The sequence below is a fragment of the Dipteris shenzhenensis genome, chromosome 25 (assembly GCF_047967505.1).
Source record: "Dipteris shenzhenensis isolate YYH24624 ecotype China chromosome 25, Dip_SZ_1.0, whole genome shotgun sequence".
NCBI classification, from domain to species: Eukaryota; Viridiplantae; Streptophyta; class Polypodiopsida; order Gleicheniales; family Dipteridaceae; genus Dipteris; species Dipteris shenzhenensis.
Window position 1 is genome coordinate 29,717,538 of NC_141620.1, and position 15,891 is coordinate 29,733,428.

General features: G+C 38.3%; 1 protein-coding gene across 1 annotated transcript; it reads left to right on the plus strand.

The window, feature by feature from the left end:
• The first annotated feature begins 2,208 nt into the window (after nucleotides 1-2,208).
• LOC147885724 (ent-kaurene synthase CPS/KS, chloroplastic-like) lies at nucleotides 2,209-7,768 on the plus strand. Its single transcript, XM_087396200.1, has 13 exons — nucleotides 2,209-2,510; nucleotides 2,631-2,814; nucleotides 2,913-3,130; nucleotides 3,295-3,415; nucleotides 3,506-3,618; nucleotides 4,072-4,298; nucleotides 4,703-4,815; nucleotides 5,042-5,140; nucleotides 5,344-5,559; nucleotides 5,677-5,815; nucleotides 5,912-6,157; nucleotides 6,296-6,388; nucleotides 7,718-7,768. Exons 1-13 carry the CDS (start codon nucleotides 2,255-2,257, stop codon nucleotides 7,766-7,768), a joined length of 2,076 nt encoding a protein of 691 aa, XP_087252326.1. The 5' UTR covers nucleotides 2,209-2,254.
• Nucleotides 7,769-15,891: the final 8,123 nt, after the last annotated feature.

A 15,891-nucleotide genomic window follows, 5' to 3' on the forward strand; every position in this document is an offset into this window, starting at 1 on the left:
TTTTATTTAGTTCATGAAACGCGTCTGTGCGCGCGTCTATGGGTGCTTTGTCTTGTTGTGAAAGGCACAAATATATGAATAGTAGAATTGTTCAAATAGGAATCATTATAGTAAGATATGTTGTATACAGTACATCACTCATGTCTAGAAAACTCAAGATTCGTGTAGAAGGAATAAGTAAATGTGACCCACTAACTTTTCATGTAAAAGGCATACATTAGAGTGACCCACTGACATTTCATGTGAAAGGCATACAATAGTGTGACCTGCTGATATTTCATCTGAAATGCAAACACCCATTGACTTTCATAGTTCTAATGAGTGCTCAAACACCCATTGACTTTCATAGTTCTAGTGAGTGCTCAACAAAATATTTTTTCAAGCCATTAATATCAAGGGAAATCCAAAGGCTGACACCCATTGAGAGAAATGTTTTTTCAAGTCATTAATATCAAGGGCAATCAAAGGAAGACACCCATTGACTTTCATAGTTCTAATGGAGACATGTGAAATGCACACACCCATTGACTTTCACAGTTCTAATGAGTGCTCAAACAAAATGTTTTTTCAAGCCATTAATATCAAGGGCAATCCAAAGGCTTAACTAGATTGGATCTTAAAACCTCCCAAAAATCATATTAATGCCATGACTTTTAAACAACAGCACATACATGCATGTGGGTATTGCATCCTCCTATAGTGGTGAATCCAAGGGCTTTTGGATACAAAAGAGAAAACAAAGGATGTTAGGCTATTAAAATGTAATTTTTATAAGATAACAGTAATTTGAAACAAAGCACCTTAATTCACTTTTTAAAAATCTAGGGAGGAAATTCACAAAAGGAGTTCCAATCCTCCACTATAGGTGAAATTCAATCGCAAAAAATACACTCTAAGCTGGTTTCTAAGAGCACTTGTTCTAACCCGTCAAGGTGGATGCTGGACAGGAAAACTTCTTGTATACGGGAAAGCCCTGAGGGAAGCTTTTCCTTAGAATGAAAGTGGCTCACGCTGCGAGCCACTTTCATTCTAAGGAAAAGCTGATTTCAGGGTTTACCCGTACGTTGAGGGCCCTGTCGGAGGTCTGATGTACTCTGATTAATTACCAATCGTCTCCAGACCACTTTGCATTCTCTTCGTCTTCCAACTCTGATGGCCACATCCTAGCCATCTTCCCAGTTGCCTCGATGTGACATGAGACCATACGGATGTGATGTTTTCTAGTCGTAAGTGCATCTTCCAACTTGATGTTACGTGAGACCGTACGTGATAGAAAAAAACCGTTCAAATTTTGTTGAAAAAACATTTTAAATATGAAAAAAACCGACTAATTTTTGTTGTGCCTTTAGAATGCGGCTGAGATTTTGATATTTTAGTGTAAAAACAGGCAAATGTGTATGTTTTGAGAGGCTTACTTGGAGATTGCCCTTAATTTGACTACTCGACCGTCACCGTCACCGAGGATCTCGACGAGACGCACCTAAAATGTGTCTTTAAAATGGTGTCGTCTCTCTCGTTACACCATCGCCATGGCTCTCTCTTCCTACTTTCCCCTCCCGCCTCACTACCTCTCTCACAGAGAATCAGTGCACTGCCTCCATGCTTCCACCTACTCCGCCTCACGCGGCCTCCAGCGCATGTTCAAGCTCCGCAGCACCAAATTGGAAGACCAACAGTACCAGCTGCGCCACAGCTTTCGACCAATCGGTACGCTCTCTCACGATTTCCTTTTTCCACCTGAAAGATTCAAACCTCAATTACCAACCGGCTCTACAATTATGCCAACGCCGCTGATCAGCAGAATCGGCACTCACACTGCACACACAATATATCGCCAGCCTTGATCACGTCAAACCGTCGCATCTGCGATCAAGCTCGATCAACTTAGAATTTCATTACAGTATGAGGTATCTACATTTCGTGTGAACCTAAAGAGTAAACAGCCGTCGCCTCTCCGCCTCAAAATATGTCTACTTATGTATGTTGCTAAACAGCGGTTGCAGTCAATATCAACACGGATGAGGATGTTCCAGCGGTCTCAAGCGAAGACGCTCCGATTCGAGAAGCTTCCCTGCGGGTATAAGTTTGCACAAATATTTAGGCTGCCATGTTTTGACCTCAACCCCGCCCTTAACCATGTTATTATCTCACGACTTTTATGCTGCTAGTATGCTAATATTTCTGGTCTATATTCTCAACACAGGTTGGAGATAATGCGGAAAATTTGAGAGAGTGGATCGAAACGATCAGGGATATGTTTCGTTCCATGATCTGTGGTGAGATATCTATTTCTGCCTATGACACGGCCTGGGTTGCATTAGTGCCAGATTTAAATGGCAAGGGTGGACCTCAGTTCCCAAATTCTGTCGAATGGCTTAAAAGGAACCAGCTTCCTGACGGCTCCTGGGGTGATAAAGAGTTGTTTCTCGCTTACGACCGTGTTTGCAGCACTGTTGCCTGCGTCGTAGCCTTAAAGACATGGAACACGGGCGAGGAGAATATAAAGAGAGGTGTCCACTGTCAATCGTATACTCCATCAATTGTTTTACCTCTATCGTGCGCTGCTAATTCACTCAATCAACGGCGACTTGCAACCATATGTTGTCAAATGTTTATATTCTAATTCCCAGGTTTGGAATTCATCCACGGTACTGTGGCCAAAATCGAAGAAGCAGTGGACGACTACATGCCAATTGGGTTTGATGTCGTTTTACCCGCGATGTTGGAAGATGCAAAAGATCTGGGTCTGGACCTTCCGTATGATGCACCGATGGTGATTTGTATACAAGAAGAGCGCATAAGGAAGCTAAAGAGGTGAGAACGTGGTATCTACATTGAGTAGTAATGTGGACTTTGATTGGACTCATTGCAGGATAAGTGAAGTTAATATTGTTATGCTGCGCATAATGCAGGATCCCCATGGAACTACTTCACACTTATCCCACCACGTTGTTGCATTCTCTGGAGGGTTTACACAGAATAGTGGATTGGAGCAGGCTTTTGAAGTTGCAGTCGAACAACGGTTCATTTCTTTTCTCACCAGCCTCTACCGCTTGTGCACTGAAGTATACTGGAGACCGAAAATGCCTCGAATATCTAACTTTGACACTACAAAGGTTTGATAATGCAGGTATTTTTGTAGAATCAGGCAATCGAGATTAAAATATACATCGTTTGAACGATTGCATTTTGCATGTTGACCAAGACAATGTAGCTTAGGTTTTTTGGTAAAAGCAAGGCAAGGTACTTTGATACTATTATGATGGACTCACTAAGCCGTGCAATGTTGGGTAGTGCCTAATGTATATCCCATTGATTTGTTCGAGCGTTTGTGGATCGTGGATCGCCTCGAGAGGCTAGGAATCTCACGCTACTTCAAAAGTGAGATCAAAGATTGTTTAGACTATGTATACAGGTGAGAGATGGGTAATTGTAAGAGAGACAATGACGACAATGATATAGGTTTTGCATGAGAGAAATTGTTATTCTAAATTGAATTGGACAGGCATTGGACGAAGACCGGAATCACATGGGCTAGCAAGTCAGATGTCTACGACATAGACACCACAGCGATGGGATTCCGATTATTACGGCTTCATGGCTATGACGTTTCTCCAGGTAGAGAATGAACCAGCATTGTCATCGACCGTAGCTATGTATCTCAAACTTTGTAATTAGCATGATAACCAAGTCATCTCAAACCATCACATCGAGCAGTATCATCATCTCGTTGTCTATCTAATCTTTTGTTAAATTACAGTTCAAGCTTATCACCTTCTTGCAGTATCTTAGCAATACCAGTTATAGGCATATAAATCCATAGTATCAAGCCATGCTTGAAATTTTCAAAGCTGATCTTTTATCTTGTTTGCTCAATCTTGATCCACCTGTTTCCCTATAGCCCTCTTGGATCTTGACAACCTATGTTTTTGCCTTGTTCGCAATATGCAAACCTAGCTTATGGCTATGTATATATTGTGCTTGCTCTTTTCTATAAACAGGGATTTGTTTCGTTTGTCTTGTTGCATGTCCCTATTGCTAAGATTGTGTTTTGATCATCACCCCTTGCAGACGTCTTCAATCGCTTCACGAAAGATGATTGGCTCTTCTCCTTCAAGGGACAAATGACCCAATCCGTGACTAGCATGTATAATCTGTATCGAGCCTCACAAACGATGTTGCATGGTGAAACCATTCTAGAGGACATCAAGCATTTCACCAAAATTTCTCTCCAAGACAAAGTGGAGAAGAATGAGATCCAAGACAAGTGGATTATCACTAAAAGTCTCCATAGTGAGGTAATCTCACAATTCTCACATTTACATTTTGTAATCTTTTAAGATGTCCAAGCTACTATGTGACACAAAACTAAGTACATATGATGAAGTATGTTTGAGTGAAGTAATTTCTAAGGGTGCTCGTAAATGTACCTATTATAACTTGTATTTTCTTGTGAACTTAGAACATCTACTAATACACAACTTAGGGATATCTTCTTAGATATTATGATGGGTAGATGCACGTATATTATACATTAATTTATTTTGTTAGTGTGGTACTTGATAATCTCACTCATGAACTAATAAAAGTCGAATTACTCCATGGACATGGAATACAAGCCTTGTAGAATGTTTGTCCTTATTCTATTCATTGAATAATCTTCACTTTTTCGTTTACTAATTTTGAGCATATTAATTTTCAGGTAGAGTATGCGCTCAATTATCCATGGTATGCAAGCCTTCCACGTATCGAGACAAGACAATATCTAGATCAATATGGAACTAATGACATATGGATTGGAAAATCCTTATACATGTAAGCTCTTTACTCTAAACAATATGAATCTAATGATATATGGATTGGGAAGTCCCTATACAAGTAACCTTTTTGGTAACCATCGCGTCATCATTATAGTATACAATTATACAAAGTTGGGACAAATATCCTTCTTTCTCCTCCTCCCATTGTCTTTATGAGCTCTTCATGAAATGTCAAGGTCCAATCCGCTCATATATTGTCTATGTATATGTTGTACTTGTAGGATGCCTTTTGTCAGTAATGAAACCTTCTTAAATCTAGCCAAAGCAGACTATAACTTGTGTCAAACATTTCATCAAAGGGACCTTGCTCAACTAATCAGGTGACATTATAATTTCGCCTCATTTGTCATTACTTCTCATTCTTAGAATGGTGCTCATGATTTCTTCTGATGATCATAACAGAAAATGCACCTATGTCCTTAACCCCTCAACCCAAACAAATTCCAAATTCTAGGGACATTATAAATTCATAATAACAATATGTGTTCGTGAAATATCTCTAACATTTCTCTATAAAATACAGATGGAACAAGGAGTGCCAATTTGATAAGCTTAGCTTTGCTCGTCAAAAGACGATGGAGTGCTTTTTCTCTTCAGCAGCTACAATATTTGAACCTGAGTATGCACTTGCAAGACTAGTATGGACAAAGTGTAGTGTCCTTACTACTATAATTGATGATTTTTTTGACATCAAAGGATCTATTGAAGAGCTCACTACATTCTTGGATGCAGTGAAGAGGTCTATTCTTTCTTAACTCTCAATACAACATACAATTTATATTCAATCTAGATTCTCAAGGGCACCTTGCACTCCTTGGATAGTAGTACTAAGAATATTGGTTTTCTTTATCCACAGTTGGGATCCTTCACTAATAAAGAGCTCCTCCCAAGAAACAAGGATATTGTTTATGGGTCTCTATAATAGTATTAATGCTATCAATCAAGAGGCTCTTGTATGTCAAGGACGAGACATTAGTTCTGAGTTAAGATATACTGTAAGTTTGCTAAAGTGCATACCATATAGTCTTTCTTTATTATTAATTTGCTCATATTTATGCATGCTAAAGTAATGAGTTTAATGTCATTGGTAGTGGACAAGATGGATCACCACCATATGGACTGAAGCTAAGTGGACAAGCTCACAATACTGTCCAAATTTTGAAGAATACTTTGAGAATGCAAAACCTTCGTTTGGATTAGAGCCAATTGTGGAGGCTACACTCTTCTTTCTGGGTGAAAGGCTACCAGAAAACATTTCTACTAGTAAGGAGTTTTTCAAAATGATGGACTTGGTTAACATTGTGGGGCGCTTGAATAACGATATTCAAAGCTATAAGGTTAGTGTTCATTCTTGTGTGTATATGATACTTGAGAAACAATTAGTGTCCTTTTGGTATTTAAAAATTTTATTCAAAGGACTTGCATGCCATATGCTAACTAGAGTTCTAAATTTTTGAATTGTTGGCTTTTTGTAGAGAGAAACATCTCAAGGAAAATATTCAAGTGTGAGCATCTTCCTAAGAGAAAATCCAAGGGCTACAGAGGAGGATGCTATCAATCATTTTAAGGTTTTAATAGATCAAAGCATGGTTGAATTGGTACAAGAAAACCTAAAGAGTAAAAGCATACCAAAGCAATGCAGAGAACTATATTTCAATTCCGCTAGAATCACAAATCTTTTCTACCGTACATGTGATGGTTTTTCATCACTAACTGAGATGCACCAACATGTCAACTCAGTAATATATGCCAAAGTACCTTGAAAATTTCACAATTCATGAACCAAGATACATCTACTCATGTATAAATAATTTCTAAGAGTTGTATTCAACTCATTCCTTGATGTCGTGAGGTCATTTGTGATGAGCGTTAGACATCATGCCTAAGAGTTGTAATCTTCTCATAGCTTGTATAAAGAATCTCTAAGAGTTGTATTGAGATCAATGTACCTAATCCTTGTACTTCCTCACAAAGAAGAACATAGTTTCCTTCACGCTATCATATATTGGATTGTTACATTGTTTGAGCTATTGTTAACTTAGAACATTGTCACAAAACTATAGGAATCTTTTTTCCAAAAATCCACCCATATGCTAAAAGGAAAGCTCTAGATGCCACATGTTTCTATGCAGACAACAATAATCTTGAAGCATGCCAATGTTTCTAAGGAAAATAAATTGTTCAAGTATCTTGACATAAATTCAACGTCTCACCCATATTAATAGAAAACATGAAGCACATAAAAGAATTAAGAGTTATACTGTAGCACTCTACAAAATTCATGTGTGATTCTATATTGAAAGAAACATGTGAATAGATAAATGCAACTTCGCCATGTGGTTTATGTTTTAAAAATTACTCCTTTTCCTTTCATTTTATGTGGCTATTTATTAATCTACAATTATGATATGTTATTTTTCATTTAGATTATAATGCATATCCTATTTCATCTAAGCATAATTGTATGTGAATCTTGGTTCTTTGCGGGCAAATTACATCACTCAGAGATTAGACCTTATGAGAACACAGATGTTTTGGAAATATTAATAAGCCTTACGCTTTCATATCAACAATACAAAAAAGTGAGAGTACTATAATATTCTCTTATCTTTATTTGGAGAAGCCATCATCAATTTTTGGAAAATCAAAGAGTGGGTTTGATTTTGATGTAGAATGAAATGTTGATTGGGATTCTATTTTATAGAAGAAAATTGCATTTCCTACTAAAACATGCATTTGGAACTTAAACACCTTGAAATTTTTCACTCCCTAATATGTCGACCAACTTGGCGAAATAGCAACTGCTATGATTGCTCTACCACTAGCTTGGTGGTGCCATATTCACGATTCAATAAATGTAGTTGATTGCTCTAGGGTCATTGTTTGCTTGGGTGTAGCCATTTTTGGCGAGTTTCAGGGAATATTCTGTATATGGGTATCTTGCATGACCCATAACTTATGGATTGCTCAATGAAATTTGGCAAACTTTGTCTTCAAGTTGTAGTACACATTCCAAAGTTCAACATGAGACCAAAAAATTATGGAATATTGATTTGGAACAAGACCATTAAAGCATTACAAGTGCTATCTTGAAGAATAGAGGATATAGAAATTTATTAAAAAACATTAATTATTTCTTCTGTACATACATGCAACCAAGTATTCAAAAGTACACTACATGAGCTTCTCCTCAAGCCAAGGACACACCTATATGAGAGCATTAGGTACAAGTTAATGGGCTTCTAATGTTGTACTAAAGTGATGCACACCGCTTTGATGGCACACTCCATAACTTTTTTTTATTTGTTGAAAAACAAAACGAATTTAAAATGTGGAATCCAAACTAGTGGCACTACTACATGGTGGTCTTCAAACATTGATAGTTGTTGATATTGATATCTAGATTCACCCTAAAATGGAAGAAGCTGAAAATATGCAATTTGTGCATGTGCGAAGATCTTTTAATAAATCCAACACTATTTACAATTTTGAATTGTTTCTTTTTCCATGCACTTGCTTGATAAATGGATCATAAGCATGCCAAAGGTAATTGCATTTTGTAATACAGAACATCTAACCCAATAGCATGCCCTTTGGCCTATTTGTATTTTGAAGCATTTTAGGCCACATTGCACTTGTTTGGGATATCCAATTCTGTTAAACTGTATTGTTGGAGGGGGAAAACCCACAAATTTTAAATTTTCACACCTCTCACAATCATCCATCTAATCTAGGAATATTAAGTACTTGCAGCTTGCCTCCACCTTGTAACCCACATGATGCGATGTTCATGATTAGTCTAGAATAGACCCAAAGAATCTAGCTTGTGAGATGAGCAGAGAATAGAAGACAACTTACCCCAAAATAATACAATGCACGCCAACGGCAGCATGCAGCTCACCATGGCTTGCAAGAGAAGAAGCCAGGGGATGCAAGACAGGAAAACTAAAAAGCTTGGTTAAGGCACAAAGAACAGATTGTGGGTCGAGGAAAGCAATGGCATGTTATCAAAAAAGCAATGGAAGACACTTTTGCAACATTTGCGAAGGGAGGAAAAATGAGAAGAAAGAAGATTCCTTGTAGAGTAGCAACAAGAAGCAATTGCAGATGCACGCATTTGATCATTGCCACTGGAGCAAAGAGCATGAGCTATGGTGACACAATTGGTAGGAGCATTCAAGGTAGCAACATCAAGCCATTCATGTGAATACCAATCTATAGTCTTCATAAGCTTTAGCCTGCACCCTAAAGTTCATAGAGTAACAACCCTACCAACACCTCAGAAGATACATGCCCAAGAAGCTATGCTCTCTAACCTGAGAAATGGACTTTAGAAAGTGTAAGGGGTGCACATCTTAGATCAACTAGTTGCAAAGAGGGAAACATTAGTTATCTTGGTGTCCCCTGAAACAAAGGAGAAATGGCTTGGGCACACAATGTTGAAGATGTTGTCAATCAAAAGGACCAACATGGCTCCATCGATTGAACCTAGAGCAAAAGCAATGAATGACAATCCCGATCCGAGAAGTTTGTGGGCTTCAATAGAATGCAAGATAAGGAGAGACAACCTAAGTGCGAAAGTTATGGCTAGAGTGACAATGTTTTGACATGAAAATATGAGAGTTTATCCAAATAGAAATTAATTTTTTTTTAAATGGATGGGATACAAGGTGTTTGATGAGAACATCATACACATGCTTGATACAATGTAGGCCAGTGGTGCCTAAACCAGTCCAGTGGTTGTTCATGATTGAGCTTTGGGATAGCTTTCTTATTTCATTTCTTAAACCATGCTTGGACATAATGTGATTATCCTAAACCAGCCCAGTGGTTGGGACCTCATGCAATTGTGGCTGGTTCAGCTCAAACACAAGCTATGTGATTGTCCTAAACCAACGGGTTTAAACAAACATTAGTTGTTGACTAGCTCGGTGGCATGGTTGAGCAAACATTAATAGCAATATATTTTGCAATAGAAAAGAAATATATTGTTATTTTACTAAACCAGATGAGTGGTTGGAACATCATGCAACCGTGGCTACTTCAACTCAATCACCAACTGTGTGATTGTCCTAAACTAGTGTGGTTGAGAAGACATTAGTTGTTGACCATCCCGGTGGTTGAAATTACTGCTTTTCTTAGTACTTAAATTAGTTAAATTTAATTTCCTACTATTTGTGTCATATACCGCTTAATTTATAGATCGGAATGGCTTGGACTTAATGTGATTGTCCTAAACCAGCCCGATGCTAGCTCAAGACAAACATCAATATATGTTATGTACTAATTGTGAAATTTAGAAATGAAAAGTAATATACTTGTTAGTTAGGCTAAACCATCCCGGTGGTTGAAATCGTGGTAGTGTCCTTTACCAGCCTAGTGGTTGCAATTGTGATTATCCTAAACAAGCCTAGTAGTTGAAATTGTTGCTATCCTAAACGTGTCCTAAACAAGCCCAGGAATTGAAATTATGACCGTGTCCTAAACCAACCTTGTGATTGAAATTTTGATTGTCATAAACGAGTTTAGTAGTTGAAATTGTGACTATCCTAAACCAACATGATGGTTGAAATTTTTTTGTTTTGCTAGTAGCCTGATTAGTGTAATTATTAGATGACTAGTTCAATTTAGATTCATTATATGTGACTATATTAAACCAGCCCAGGGGTTTCAATTGTTTTGTTTTTCCATAGATTGATTACTTTAATTAGATTGCATTTTTGTGCATACTATGTTTTGTAGTGTTTTGTATTGTTTTAGTAGTGCAAAAGGAGGACTCACTGTACTATTGTTTCATTTAAAAGGGGCTCACTGTATCGTTGTTTCCACATGTTGGATTAGAAGATGGATTTGTATCTCAAGTTCATGGATCTGAATCCTGACATTTCAATTGGGCAAAGGAGCTTTGAGCATTGTAATCCCTCATACATCAGAAAACTCAAAGATAGAAATGTTTGTTGTTGTAAAACACACATAGACTTTGACCTGGCCCAATAAACTATGAATGACATGAGACCTGCTCGTGTTGGAGCATTTCTCCATGGGGATTGATGCTCATGTCTCCCAATGAATGCATAGTCTATAGGCCACCTGGATCCTCATCACGTGTTGCAAGGGAGAGCACATTTTGTAGCCTAAGGTCTCTGTGGGAGCCAGTGGTTTGTCCAAAGGGAGACCATGAGTGTGGCACCACATTAAATGCATTGGTGGAACATGAAAGCATTGCACTCTACAGTTAAGTAGAAGACATTTCATGTATGTCCAAATGAAATGAGGTAAACACCTCCTCCTCCATGGCCTCATGAGGTAATGGTGGAGGGCTACTATCACCATCACTCCATGCATCCATAATGGTCCCCCTTGAAGATCCCACCTCATATCGCCGATGCTTTGCCTGCTCATGACCAGTATAGGGTAACATATGCGGGTGTGGCACTGCATCTTGTATCGAATCAGAAAAGGAGCATAAATGAAAAAATTGAACACCCATACTTTTCTCAATCAGCCTCAACATTTTAATAATTACCATGGATACGGTCGCATTCCATTCTCCATACTTTGAGATGTGACTGAGTGTAATTGTACGAGCATGATACACGTTTCCTCAACCAGGTCTCAACCACATTTCTTGATTGTGAAGATGGAGGGATTCATCCTCACTGGAGGTGGTTGTTGAAAATGAAGACATCCTATATATAATAACTCAAAATGTTAGTCTAAAATGTTAGCTAAGCCAGCAGCCCTTGAAATTTTTACCCAAATTCTATGTAATGCATCTATTAGCATGTCTGTACTATGAAAGTGTGTCTATACATGCATCTATTACACAGTATAGATGTGCTAATAGATGTGTTTTTAGACATGCTATTTGGTTTTAAACCTTCATGAACCAAACCTTTTCCTCACTTTGCCATATTTGCTTTCCTTAGCTTGTTTTTCCATCTCCAAGATTAGCTCATCCCTAAGCATCTACACCTCATCCCCATGCATACACATTCATCTCCAAGCATACAAGAGAAGAGGGTGAAGAAGGAGACCACAAGAGAAGAAGGAGAAGAAGCTTTTCATACCTCTACCCAAGGTAAGTCTTTTGTCAATTGCTCTTCTCTCTCAATCTATGATGCTTTTTGTACTTGTGGAAAGATGTTTTCTTTATATTTTTCCTCTTTTGCATGCAAGAAAGAATGTTTTTGGGAACTTTTGTTTTATGTGGAGGTTGGTCGCTCTGTCGCTGTCAGAGTTTTGTTGAGATTTGGTGTTAGAGCATGTCAAGTTATTTTTGAACTGTGTACCTACATGTGTTGGTAGCCATGTGTATAGGCACGCTCTGACAATTTGATATTCTTCTCCTTCCCATTTCATTTTCCCTTATCCTTCTTTTCCTTTTCCTTCTCCTTCTCCTTCTCATTCCCTTTTCCTTTTTCTTCTCCTTCTCACTCTCATCCCCCTTCTCATTTCTTAATTTTCCCATACTCATTCCTTCTTCTTCTCCTTCTCTTTCTCTTCCCTTTCTCGATCCTTTCCTTCTCCTTTCCCTTGCATGCATGTTTAAGTTGAATTTTCAATACCTTAAGCATTCACAAATGAGATGGGGTAGGTTGTATGAATTGTTCTTTCCTTCTAGTTGATGGTCATGCATAAAGTGTTATCCATTGGATGTTCATGCATGAAGCTTTAAAAATTTAAAGCAATAAGCATATGCTCAATTCATATGAATAAAGATTTGATGCATATGTTTCATATGCATAACTCTTTAAAGCTTTATGCATATGTATAGGGGTAGAGCATGATCTTTTATGCTTGTGGAAAGAGGGAATGCATGATAAAAAACAAAGGGATTGCATGAGGGAAATTGGGATAAAGCATGAGGGCGGGATAGGGAAAGAGGGCATGATGGGAATAAGGGAATGTATAATCTATTTCCTCTTATTCTCTTGCTTCCCTTTTTTCTTCTCTTATTTCTTTTTTCTCTTTTCTTCTCTGCTCTTCTTCTCTTCTCTTCTAATCTTTTAATCTTCTTCTCTTCTATTCTTCTCTTCTTTTCTCTCTTCTTCTCCTCTTCTCTTCCTTCAATTTTTTTTCTCCTCTTCTATTCTTCCTTTTCTTCTTCTTTCTCTTATTACTCATAGTCTCTTCTCTTTTTGCTTCTTTTCTCTCTTCTTCTTTCTCTTATTACTCCAAGTCTGAATGCTCTACTCATTACTTGCCTTATTTTTTGTGTCTTTGTGTATTTGCAGTTCATCAAGTGGCAAGGAAGCTCTTTAGTACGTTCACCTGATTCTCGAGATGCCCTCTTGCAGCAATTATATAATAGTTTGGGGCACCCTCCCACTGCTCAAGAGTTATATACATATATGATAAGCACTCAAAACACCCCGCATGAGTTCAGAGTACAGACTCCAAACGACCCCACCCCCAAACCACCTATGATCACTATTGTGGAGTCAAGGCAACCCAGTAGTAGGGAGAGTGACCAGACACGATGCATGGCATAGTGCTTTGGGGGCGGGGATGATTCAGATGCAGACATGCCAGAGGGTGATGGTCCGATATACTATGATATCAATGAGACAGGCGGCATCTTACAAGATTCACGAGGGAAATAAGCCATGTCCTTCATGCGCTTTGTAGTTCATAAGAACTACAAAGATTGCTTTACTCCATTCAAAGAGTAGAAAGAAAGTTTGGCTGAGGATACTAGCAAGAGTTTATGTAGGAGGTACCCCAATAACAAACACCATCACAATAAGACAAAGCACCTACAGACATGCACACGGACGCGTTTATTGAACTAAAAAAAAAAACTTACGGGCACGTCTATCTACACATCTATTTGCACGTCTAAAGACCCGCGTCTAACAATGCGTCTATATAGGAGACAGATGTGCGTATAGACACGCATATAGATGCGTAAATAGGCGCTCTACTAGAAAATTTAAAAAACAGACAGACGCATCGTTAAACGTGTGTATAGACGCATTTATAAACGATCTTATAAACGCTTTTATAGATGTGCAAATAGACGCTCCTCGAATAGACAGACATGTATATAGATGTGTGACGCTCCAATTTTGTATATGAAATATTTTGGAATATATATCACAAATAGTGTTCAAAAAGGATGGTTTTGATGTTTTGAAGGTTTTGGGAAAGTTTGGTGTTGGTCGAAAAATTTTGGTTTTTGTCCATTATGGTGTCGGCTAGATTTTACGGCTTGATTTTGAGTTCGTTAGAGAAATAATTTGAAGAAAGACTGTGTGAGAGAATTTTAAATCTTGTTGAGTAAAAAAACTTTGTCCTAGTGAAGAATTTGTGGTTCACTCGTTTGCATGTCTGTATGGAGGTCAGAAGTTGCTAACAAAGTGGTTTTGAGCTAAAAGTGCACCTAGATTTTCATGTCAAGAGTTGCAGGCATTAGACGGAGGTCGAGATGGAAGAATTAGCCATGAAAGGTCACATGCAAAGGGAAAGAAGAGGGTCCGATCTTCGAGATGAGCTATTGAGCTTGTCCATTGGATCTACAAGGCAGGCATGGTGAACCTCCAAACAGGGCCGTTTTCATGCTAAAAGTACACGCTAAAACAGACATCGAGATTCCATACGCGTTTGCTATCAAAAGTGCACGCTAAAAGAAGGTGAAAAGCACACGCACGCTTATTGAGAAAAGCTATTTTTGGCCCAATTTGTGGGCTTTTGGTCGTCTTTTTTTGGAGTCGTGAAAGGCTATAAAAGAAGAGAAGATCATGAGAAGGAGAACACACAATCCAATACACACATATTGAGGCTGACTGAAAGAGAAGAGAAGGCACACATCTCGAGGTTGCTCGAGTGAAGAGAAGGCACGCATATCGAGGCGCTGCAAAAGTGACAATAGCGCACACGAATTGAGGCAACGCAAAGAAGAAGATAAGATCAAGATATTTTGAGAGTGAGAGTTAGAGTGAGAGTGAGAGTGAGAGTGTGATTGAGATTTGATCATCTGATCATCTGATTTGAACATCTTCATGCAAGTGAGAGTGAGAGTGAGATAGCTCAAGGGTGGATGGGTGGTATCGAGCTCCATCATAGAGTGATTCTTCTCCAAAATTATTGTAAAGACTCATCAATTTGATTCATACTGCAATCTCTCTTCTTGTTCATTCGTGATTATTATCTTGCTACAATTTTGATGGTGATTGTGAAAGAACGGTGCATGACAAGATGCGTTTATAAACACACTGATAGACATGCTACATAATATTTTTTAAATTTACAGAATGCTGTGTATGTTGTGTATGCTATGTAGTTATAGGAATCCCATTTCCACATTGTGTAATTCAATTCTTATAGCCAACCACATTTTAATTAGCATTCTTGCAAGCACATCTCTAGCCGACAATTACAATTCCAAATAAAACATTACAACTCCAAAACGTTTAGTTCACAAGGCATTAATTGATAGAACATTGCGCAAGAAAATTGAAAGCTCAAAAAGTGCTTGTATGTACATATAGCACAAAGCTAAGCCACGTCATGTGGCTTCAAGTACAAAAAATAAGAGGAGTGTATATACAAGAGGCACGAAGCCAAGCCAATGGCTTTAAGTACAAAAAAGAGTAGCTAGCACTACTTCTATGACTAATCTAAGTTCTCCATGTCCTCGCTTCCTTCCACGCTTCCTTCTGTGCTCCCTTCTCTACCTCCTTCCTCGTCTTCTTGTGCAGGGGCTTGTAAACAAGGGACAACATATATCAATGTATGAAAAATCAAATTTTTACTGATAATATTGACATTATTTAATTACTTTCAAATACCTCAAGGGGCACTCCAGTAGCCCAGATATACTGCTCCTCAGTAATCAACCCGTCATGATAGAAGTGTTTCCATGTATCTCCTCTATGATGGTGGTGGTGGTAGGCTCTCTCGACAGGAGTAGGGTATCTGCCCACGATATCAAGCTGCAAGACGACACAATTTGCGGAGGGGTTAGTACAAAGAAACAACCTCCTAATAAGCTACATAAACAATATAATTTGAGATCGATACTTACAAATTGGGCCTCCCATGATTCAACACCCCCTGCTCCAAAATG

Bases quoted from the DNA above. Each gene is read 5' to 3' on its own strand.
- LOC147885724 (XM_087396200.1), top strand. From the start codon at position 2,255: ATGTTTCGTTCCATGATCTGTGGTGAGATATCTATTTCTGCCTATGAC. The intron at 2,815-2,912 runs GTGAGAACGTGG...CGCATAATGCAG, and splicing joins CGCATAAGGAAGCTAAAGAG to GATCCCCATGGAACTACTTC. The intron at 6,158-6,295 runs GTTAGTGTTCAT...GGCTTTTTGTAG, and splicing joins ACGATATTCAAAGCTATAAG to AGAGAAACATCTCAAGGAAA.